Here is an 11,136-nt window from a genome sequence, read left to right on the forward strand (position 1 = left end):
GGAAATGTGAAACACAAATGGAAGTCATCGACTTTATTGAAAACCCAGAGAGGACATGAATGATTTCAACATTCAATCTGTAAAAAGAAACTGATCACAACATAATAAACTTGAGCTCTTGAGAATACAAAATAATTACTTTGTGAAAAGTAATTATTTTTAACATTTAGCAGCTAAAGAGCCAGATATTTCCCTCAGGAGTTGGTAGAGAGCAAAAACAGAGCTAACACAGAGTGAACATTGGACTTGATAATGTTGCTCCACAACTTCTGGAAGTGTAAATAAGCAAAAACAATGTTGTGTTCATCACATCTTTCCATTGCTCCCAATTGGCCAAAAAACCTATTAATGCAGGTTAAAAACAGATCTGTTTTTTACAAAACAGTTTTTTACAAACAGGCCACAGCATGTAGTCTTCAACATTTTAAATCCAGTACAGTGATTTTAAATACAGGACTCCAGCAGGTCTGCATTTTATTTCCGATTCTCTTCTCCATCTACACAAACTGCATGTCATGTAACAGTGAGAGACTCTTTTTAAATAAGCAGATGACGTGGCTCTGGTGGCACACCTGACTGACACAAACTCGCTGTCAGAATGCCATCAGTCAGTGAACAACCTAGTCCAGGCTTTTGAAGGAGGAGCAGGAGGAAATTGGACGCACCGCAACCACTGTTTGACCAAGCTGGACGGTCGGTTGGTGGAGCAGGTGGACACTTTCAAATACCTGGAGACAGAATTAGACACCTTCCTCTCCTTCTCTCAGCATGCTGGCTCAATGTACAAAAAAGCCCAACAGCACCTGCTGAACAAACTTGAGACTTTTAATCTCAACAAAGACTTTCTAACCCTGGTTTACATGTCACTCATACTATACTCACCTTCAATATTTCATCTTGCTACAATAACTGGACCACTAAACACAAAATCAAACTCTCCTGCATCACCAGTCAGGTCAGTAAAATAAATGGATCAAGTCAAACACTGAGCTTTACATCTGGTCAGTAACAAAGAAAGCCACCATCATTACATAGGACCCCTCTTACCCCCTCCACCACTTCTTCCAGCTACTGCCATCAGGCCATCGCTAAATAAATCACACTAGTCACATGCAGATATATTCATACCTGAAGTGTCTTTTTACAGTATTGATGTTAACATTCATGACTTATTTTATTGTTTTATTCTTTCTACTTTGTTATTGTTACTGTAGTCTGTGGAATTACATAGATGCCACACAGGACACAATTACTTCAGGGGTTCTTGTAGCTTAAATTGTATTGTTGATCACATTTGGATCAGGTCATTTTAACAGAGTGTGTAAACTATTGAGCCATTTTTAAGAGAAGCTCATGTGCTTTCAGTTTGTTGAGGTCTTTGAAGGAGACCTACTATGCTTTTCCTTATTTTCAGTCATATATATAATGTTACAATGTCAGATGTTCATATTAAATGTGGCCAAAGTGTCAAATAATGAGGTCAACGTATGTAGAAGAAATCCCTGTCAGCCTCTCCGGCGGGGAACTCCAGCACGGAGAAACATATTCATTTTTATACATCAGTGTTTCTTGAATTATTCTCAGTATTAATTATATATATTTTTAAAGTGTCTCACAAACTGTTTACTGCTGAGTTGCGACATAGATATCCTGAAATGTATATTGATTCCCTTTTTTTATGGGATTTTGAGATTTCTTAGTTCATGGAAAACTTACTGACTTTTATTCATGTCAATGCGTTCTATTGGCATGACTGTTTCCTCCAGAAGTATTTTAATATATTCTTATAGTTGGTTGGTTAATGAACTCACTAACATGTAAATCAAGGTTTGTGACATGTGAGAAGATTAAGTGAAGTTCTATTAACTGGAATATTTCAACCAATGTTTTTGCCTTTACTGATAGTAGAATAATGTAGATATCCCAGTGGTTAAATCCTCATTCATGAGTCTGAGTGCTGGTTAGGGTCATGGCTGCCATATTCTGTCTATGGTAGGCCTTGTTTTTGCAAGTGGTGTTAAAGGGAACACTGAGCTATAAAGAATGATTAATAAATAATATAAAGACCTTGACATTTACCACATATACATTTCTGTACTTGCTCAGATGGAGTCTGGATAGTATCATAACATTTATGGTAATTACCTGACTCATAAAGCACTTCTTTTAGTATTCTGATCAAATATGTTGGTCACATAATGCAGTTGCTCTTGTAAGAAAAGTCTGAAAATGAGAATGCGAAAATCTTCTGTGGTTACATGGTCAATTTCAGGCCCCTTCACTAGACGCAAACACACATGAGTATACATAATCTATGAGGTTAGGTGATTCATCTTTTAGTATCCCACACAGACTGTCTGTCAGCAGCTGTTTTTCAGTACAGTGTGGAGTTTAATCAGCAGATAGAAACATGCAGTGGACTGTCCATGTCAGTGTGCTTCTCTTGAACATTGTATGGATTCTCTTCTTTTTACAACCACATCCTTTTTCAGGTAAGAGAAACTTAAAGAACTGAGCGTCCCTAGTTTTCATGACACTTTGTTGACTTTAAATCCAAAGTATGTTGCAAATTATATTAGCAGTTAAACCTTTACAGTCTAGAAGTAAAGGTTCTTCTACTGGAGGCTCCTCCAGTAGAAGTAAAAGAACCTTCACTTCTACTGGCTCCTCCAGTTTCTACTGGAGGACCTGGTTCGATCTCCAGCTCCTCTGATCCGCATGTTGAAGCGTCCTCAGGCAAGATACTGAACACCAACTTGCTCCCGGAGGTTTTGCCATCAGTGTGTGAGTGTGAGTGTGAATGAGCATTAGAAACTCTGTTAATGCTTTAGATTACAGCCTGCAAAGTAAAGCTTAATTGACTTTTGTACTAACGGTGTAACAGTACAGTATGCACCAATACATATATGTAGGTACAGGGGAACAAGATGTGAAGTTATGGAATAAGGGTGTAACAATTTGGGAACTTACAAATTACTACTGTAGTTATTTTTTAACTACCAGGTCCCTATTCTATTATTTCCGAGTATGTACAACCTACTGAGCAATAATCTTGAAATTTGGGAAGAATCTAGAGAGAATTAATACTCTAGTTATTATTTAACTACTAGGTACCTATTCTGTTATTAGAGGGTATAGTATGATCATAAAACTGAGCAAAACTCTGGATGTTTCAGGGAAGATGGAGTGATGACTTCTGCAGCACTTAATAAATCTAATGTGATTTTATTTCAAAATGACTTAATTACTAACAAACAGGCAAACTACATTGTTCCTTTTTCATTTTGGGGTACTTAAATAACTACAGGGTACATCTGTGCGTTTACTTCGGAACAAAGGTCCAGAGGACAGCGTATTGTCATGGATGCTGTTGGCCTCTGAAGACTGTCTCAGCTGTCGTTCACTTCACCAGCAAACTTCATCACTTGACGCTCCTTTATGGCCTGGTGGCTCTGCCTGCCATCGGCGGACAGAATTTACTCACCAAAGATGTCACTCATTTAAATGTTAAAAATGTTGAAAGTCTTCGTCCTGCATTACGGCTCCTCAAGGTGCAAGTTTACCCTTTTTTCAGTTCTGCACGGTCTCCTTTCATCCCAGGAAATAAATATGTAGCTATAGCTAATATAAATATAGCTAAAGATAAAACATGAGGTATGAATCAGAATGCATATATATGGTTCATATGCCCTTCTGATTGTAAACTGTGTAGTGAATTTAGTTTGTTCTTCCATGTTTTGAGGCAAGTAAAATTGAAACAAACTGTCCTCACATTGTCCTCTGTAGTTACAGAGTAAGTTATGTTGGTTGTTTCTCCCTTGTTATATGTAGTTACAGGGTAACTACAGGGTATGTGGGCCGTAATCTAAAGTGTACATTGTATGTCTTCTATCATATTAAAATCTAAATTTTACATCCTTAACTTAAAACCTTTATTTAACATACTTCTTATTTAAAATAAATTAGAAACCTTCAAGGAACAAATAGCATTTAATTCTTTATTTCTTTGTTTTTCTTGCAATGCTTCTTCATTTTCTTCTTCTTCTTCTTCTTTTATTCTTTCATCTTCCTTTCCACTCCTGATGAAGATGACAGGGATGAGAATGAGACAAGGAGAAAGAAGCTGGTGCACCGTGGCCATATGTTGACCCTACAGAGAAAAACTGTAATGTCAGTCTCTTGTCGGTAATTTAAAGTGTGAGATATCTGGATTTCTGACAGTCATTATGTCTCCCACTTGGTGAGAAGCCATAAGAATCAAACTCTTCGCCACACAACTGCAAAGCCATCATGGCTGGCATTCTAGATGTGAATAAATGCAATATTAATGGGCTACATGAGGCTATACAGGAAATATAATTTCCTGTAATTGCTAGTTGCCAGCAAAGTCATCACAAATTAACATAAGCTCCAATGAGGATGTGTTGAAAGTTTAGCCAGTGCAGCAGCAGATTAACTTAGTGTAGGTTGCTATGTGAATAAAATCACCTGAACATATTTCAGCTTCTGTAAGACACAAACCCACAAGTGTTATGTATTACATTGCCTTTAATTACTGTTAGAGCAATCATTAGTATTAGCTTGTAAAATCTGCAGGGTAAGTTACTGCTTTGCTCTTTCAGCTGGTAGCTAACAAATGATTATCAAGCTAAAAGTCCAACAGCATCTTTCTTTTGTTCCGTTAACGCTACATTTGACATGAGCCACAAACCAGATAGTTCTGTGCCAATAAATATATTAAGATTATTACTCACCATAAGTTTGCTGTAAAGTAGGTTAGCAAAAAACATCCTTCCAACATACACCTGTAAGGTGGGTGGGCGGAGAGCCTTTTCCAATTCTTTATAGAAAACACTCCGTCGCCCCCTGCTGTGATCTGAAGTAAGTCACAATTGTAATAAGAAATAGCACAGTACTCTTGCATTATTATTGTCTTTATGGCATTGTTTTTATGTTCTTCCTATCCAAATCTTTGTCACTTATTTGATTTACACTTTGTATTTTGCTTGTTTGACGGTAATAAGGTCATTTTGAAATAAAATCACATCAGATTTATTAAGTGCTGCAGAAGTCATCACATCTTCCTTGAAACGTCCAGATTTTTGCTCAGTTTTATGGTATCCTGTAATAACATAACAGCTACCCAGTAGTTAAAAAATAACTACAGTAATAATTAACCCTAAATTTCTCCCAAACTTCCAGATTATTGCTCAGTAGGTTATACATACTCTATTACAATAGAATAGGTACCCAGTAGTTAAAATAACTACAGTATAAGTTCTTCACAAGTTCCTAAATTGTTGAACCCTTATTCCACAACTTCACATCTTGTTCCCCTGTACCTACATATATGTATTGGTATGTACTGTACTAGTACACTGTTAGTACAAAAGATTACATCATGACTATGGAGTAATTACGCTGTACGTTGCAAGCTGTAATCTAAAGAGTTACTGAAACTCTTGATGAGCAGGTTGGCACCTCGCATGGCAGCCTCAGCTATCAGTGTATGAATCTGTGTATGTGAATGGGTGAATGCTGACATGTAGTGTAAAGAGCTTTGAGTGATTGGAAGACTGGAAAGGCGCTATATAAATGCAGTTCATTTACCATTTAGCATATTTAAACACATGTTGGCAATCTTGAGATGGTTTGTGTTGATTTGCAGTGTCCGTACAGAGAAGAAGCTCTGACAGCAACAAGGAGTTCTGTATTCAGCTTCCATCTGAAATGAACTGGACATCAACTCTCCATTCAATCAACATCACTGATAATAAAACCTACAACACCAACACGACTTTTCAAGGCGAGTCTCTATCTATGCCACAAATACGCCACCAATTCATTTATTTTCTTGTCTCAATTCTTCATACCCTTATATCCTAATCATCTTATTTATATACAGGAAAATACAATTTTATACATTTAGCAATTATTATATATTCCATTTATCCTAAATTATATGTTTGTCATTATCTATGCCAGCTAAACTCCTCTTGTTTTCTGCAGAATATGGACAAAGCAACCTCTCACTGCATGAAAGCAGCAACTCAACCAACATGATCAAATGTCAGCAACACTGTCAGTACAACAAGACAAAAATACAGCAAAAAGATCAAGACTCCTCACTGCTGTTAGAGATCAACTTCATATCTCCTACACCGCGACACAAACCAAAGAGAATGTGAGTTAAATTTAGCTATTATATTCAAAGTAAAAGCTGTTTATTATGTAATACAAGTTAAAACTTTATCTTCATCTTTTAAATCTTTATCTTTCTTTCTTTCATACCAGTATTAGTATTATAGTACCAGCACTGGTACCAGTTGCAATAATATTAGTATCAGTGGGAGCATTGTGATGCTTTTTTCATTTTTTCACCTGTGCATCATGATTCTTCTGTTCTGTATTGGACTAGTTTAACATTTGCCAACAAAGAGGTGTGTATTGATATGGAAAGTTTCCTTTCTGCTTTCACTGCAGTTCTGTTTTTTTTGTTTTTTTATTAAATCTTCTTCTAAGTTCTACACAGTGTTACACTAATAAGGAAAAGATCACTTTATGATACAGCTCAGTGAACATGTCTGTATTTGACTTTATTTCCACAAAGTCTTTTGAGCTGGTCATGTGTTGATGTATCCACTGTTGGAGACAGGTTTGAGAAAACTGCAGCCAGTCCCCCTCATGAGCAGGGACAACCTCCTTCTGTTAAGGGTCCTGATGACTGCGGCTTCAAATTCTACCCAAGAATAGTGAACAAAAACTCGATCCAGTCATATTATACGACTGATTACCGCTGCCCAAGGACTGCAATCATGTAAGAAATTTGTACTTTTGTCCTGATCATTTAAATGACTTCACTGAACATAATAATAACTTTAATATATTAGGCACAAATATACGTATCTTGTTTGATTTTACAATTAAATTTTGCAATACATTTATTTAAAGTCAGAATACAGAGATGGAATTATTATGTGGCAAATGTAATGATTTTTCTTTGTTTTGACTTTGATAATGCATAATTCAACTTGTCAATACAATTTTTTTCAGTTGATCAATTATGATGAACTAAATATACAAATATATATTCTATTTTTTAAATGATCTTGTTCCTTTTTTTAGTTTGGTGACAATAAGAGCTGAACACATCTATTTGTTATCCTATTTTAATTACTTAAAAAACACTGTCATGTGTCATTGTGACATTTTCATTTTCACCTGCTGTCTTTCAGTTTGGTGACCAGAAAGTCTCATCACATCTGTGTGGATCCCAATCTCCCCTGGGTTAAGAAAATCATGAAAAGTCTGGATGAAGCAACCTCGTAAACCAGCTCCCTGTCTGGAAAAAGCCTCGCCCCTCTGCAAAGTTACTTTTGTTGCTTTAATAAATCACATAATGTAAAATGACATTTCATTTACAATATGGTAATGATTTTGGTATTAATGTGCAAACCTCATTTTGAGCCTGAATTGGCTAATTTTTGTAATGTGTTTTAAATGCTTTGTATTACTCACAATATCATATAAACCTCATATAAATACATTAAATCATTTGAAACATTAATTGTTGGTTTGTCTCCTCTGAACTTCCTCTAAGCTAAGAAAAAAATCTTGTGCAAGATTTAAACAAACAGATAAAATGTTTATTTGTGTGTTTTAGAGGTGCTAGTAGGCTGATTTTTGAATGAGGCTAGCTGTTTCCCCCTGTTTCCAGTCTTTGTGCTAAGCTAAGCTAACAGTCCCCAGATTATATTCAACATACAAACAAGAAAGTGGTATCAATCTTCTCATCTGACTGATATAAGAAATCAAATAAGCTTTACACTGTTCCTTTAAACAAAAAGTATTATTAAACACTGATATTGCTCTATATAGTATAAGTATAATAGCTTTTGCCAAGTTTTCATTTGCAATGCAAATTTCAAACATTTTCCTTAATCAATTATTGGGCATGTTAACAATTGATATGTGGTCCTGCCACATCATGTATAGCCAAGTACAGCAGGTAGTAGCAGCAGGGGGAACAATTAGCGACATCACATGATTAACATGGCAAGTTTATTCAAATGATATTATAAACAGTGTTTATTGGCCAAGACTTGATAATCAAACTGATTATTGAGTTGTGTCTATTGTCACATGGTGAGCCGTGGTGGAAATTCAACCATTGCCAACTGTGGCAGTAGTGATAAATAACTGTGTTATCTTTATATCTTTTTAAAGATAACACTTTATATTGGAAACAATATCTGTCTGAAAGTACCGCAAGCCTAAAAGAATTAAAGTTAGTATTAATAAATAATTATGTTTATTTTATTCACCATCTTTAATCGTCATCGTCATCAATCATTCTCTATTCCAGGAGGGAACAACAAAACTTTTTTCAATGAAAGTAACTGTAAATGACATGAAAGTGATCAAAACCTGTCTCTCTCTCTCTCTCTCTCTCTCTCTCTCTCTCTCTCTCTCTCTCTCTCCAAGATGATGAATTTTATTACAATTATCCTGTAACCTACCTGTCACTTCTTATTTGAAATTATTCCCCTTAATTACTCTGCTGCTGATACTTATTAGCAATTAAAAATGTTTTATCTGCTTTGTGTCTTTGAATTCTTTGCTTTTTCTTTTAAATATTATTGATTGCATTATTATTATTTTGTAAATCTGTTTTGAGTTTTACTGTAAAATATTCTGCCCTAAACACCTGTCAGCCTATTGTGCTATAATTCACACAGCGGAGAAGAAGAGATGCTGCTGGGCTGTGAGTGTAAGGACAGTGACAGAGGCTAATGACAGTAAAATGTTTCATAAAACACTGTATACCCTCCTTGCTTACAACCAGATATGAGAAATGATACAATCAGCAATAAAAGCACAGAAAGATTAAAAAGAAAAAGAACAGATAAAAAAGAGTACAGGTACTTAAAAAAGTGATGTCTATACAGGAAAGTGAGCAGATGTAGATATATATGGATATATAGATATGTGAGAGAGCACAGAAAAGGGTCATCATTGCTGCCGGAGGAGGAGAGGAAGACTGAGCGGAACGCAGAGCCACAGAGTCGTCGGGCAGTCCCAGGGGCCGAGAAAACGAGTCATACCCACCCAGGCGAACTATACGCAGTCTGGACAGCTGGGCGAGCCTTGGTTTCAGTCTTCGGTCTTCTTTGGTCTTCAAGTAGTTCTTGCAAAGCTTCCTTCTCCACAAAGATGCAAACCAGAGGGTACAGCATGTCTCTGAAGAATGGAATAGTACTTCTCCTTTGTCAGGGTGGAGTCAATTCAGTGCAAGTGTCCAACTCCAGAGTAGGCAAAACACCCACAGATTTGAATACTCCCACCACCATGTTTCACTGATGGTTTGATACAGTGCGGTATCATTCTCTCTCCTGTTCCTCTCCTTACATACACTCTTCTGTTACTGCCATTAATCTCAAACTTGGACTCATCAGTAAATAGGACTTTTTTCCAGTCATTTACTGTGAAATGCTGGTATTTCTTAGCCCACTCCAAGCGTTGTTCCCCCCCTGAGAAGTGGTTTAGAAACTGCTACACATCTTCTGAGTCCCTCTTTTGACAGAACTTTTGGACTAGAGTCTTGTGTTCTTTATTTAGAAAATTCTGTATCTGTGATGAAATTACTTTTCTATCTCTCAGAGAACTAAGCTTAAAGTATTGAACTTCTGATGGTGTGCTCACTTTTGTTCTGCCTGATCGTGTTTTGGATATAACTGATCCAGTTTCAGCAAAGTGTTTTAGAGTTCCATGCTCTGCCCCCTTAGAAACATTTAGTCTAGCCATGATTTGACACTGAGAAAGCCCCTCTTTGCTTAGAATAACAATTTGACTTCCTGATGCCATGTTTCCCACTATCACAACGCTACTTAATAAACAATGAACTGTATAGAAAAAACGTATGACCATATGAGCATGTAAGGTAGCTCAAACATTTCCTTTTAAGTGTTATAATATACAAGAACAAGCACAGTAAAATATCTGAGGTTTCACTGACCTGAGAGATACAGGACACCCAGCAAGATCCTTTCCATCATGATGCTACTGTGTGAACTGTAAAAAGGAAACTCTACCTATAAAATTAAAAATCCAGGGAAATTCCCGGCCTGCTTTCCTTCTCTGCTCCTGAGACATCTGATTGGTCGGTTTTGGTATTGGTTGGTATCTTTATGCAAAAAACGTTGTTAATGACAATGTTTCTTTGCAAAACATCATCTAGGTTTCAGGCTGTGTCTCACAAAACAAAGGTAGAGTCTGTAACAGGTTGGATTAATAAATCTCACCAACACTGTTTAAATGTCACTGAATGTAATCTGGGTTTTGCAGAAATTTTATATGCAATTTTATATGCCAATAAATCAACTTGTTTTTAAAAACAAAAACCCCTGAGTGGTGAAAAGGATACTTCTTTAAATACATTTATACATATTGTTTCTAAACAGAGAAGTGTCATTTTAGACCTGCAGTGGTTCTGAATGTGTCATTTTACAAACAAAGTTAAATTCAAATTTATAGTATTGTTCTATTGTGACAACAGATTCATGTTTTCATCAGAATCAGACAACATATCACATGATTTACATGTGTTTCCTGTGTATTTTCTTAGTATACAGAAATATATAAAGTACCACAAAGCTTATAATGTGATACAGGTTCAGATCAATGCTGAACACTAAAAAGACTGAACACTAAAAACATTCACAGATCTAAAAGTGTAGGTTCACATCAGAAAGTATGAATGCATGTATCAAATACATGACTTACACACTCTTATCTATATGCACCACATATAAAATATAGTCTACAAAGCTGACATGTTAACACTAGGGGTGCAACGGGTCACAAAATTCACGGTTCGGATCGTATCACGGATTTGAGTCACGGATCAGATCATTATTAGGATCAGTGAAAATAAGGGGGAGACAAATAAAACTTTGTTTTCCATTTATTCTATAACACACTTACAGAAAGAAACTTTTGCCCATGGTCTCAAATGTAAACAACATTTAAGATGTCCAATGTTTAAATAAAATAAAATATATTAAATATTCAATGCTCAATTATTGCAATATGAGACATGATACCTTCCTCTTTTGAACACTGTAGTGTATGAAACAG

General features: G+C 36.0%; 1 protein-coding gene across 1 annotated transcript in view; it reads right to left on the reverse strand.

Moving 5' to 3' along the window:
- The window catches only part of LOC122974517 (L-selectin-like), a 30,680-nt gene extending 20,625 nt beyond the window's left edge, over positions 1 to 10,055 (reverse strand). Inside the window, exon 1 of the mRNA XM_044342553.1 lies at positions 10,016 to 10,055. Coding sequence (XP_044198488.1) covers positions 10,016 to 10,055 — 40 coding nt within the window. The remainder of the gene's footprint in view (positions 1 to 10,015) is intronic.
- Positions 10,056 to 11,136: the final 1,081 nt, after the last annotated feature.

The sequence above is a fragment of the Thunnus albacares genome, chromosome 22 (genome assembly GCF_914725855.1).
Source record: "Thunnus albacares chromosome 22, fThuAlb1.1, whole genome shotgun sequence".
Classification (NCBI taxonomy): Eukaryota; Metazoa; Chordata; class Actinopteri; order Scombriformes; family Scombridae; genus Thunnus; species Thunnus albacares.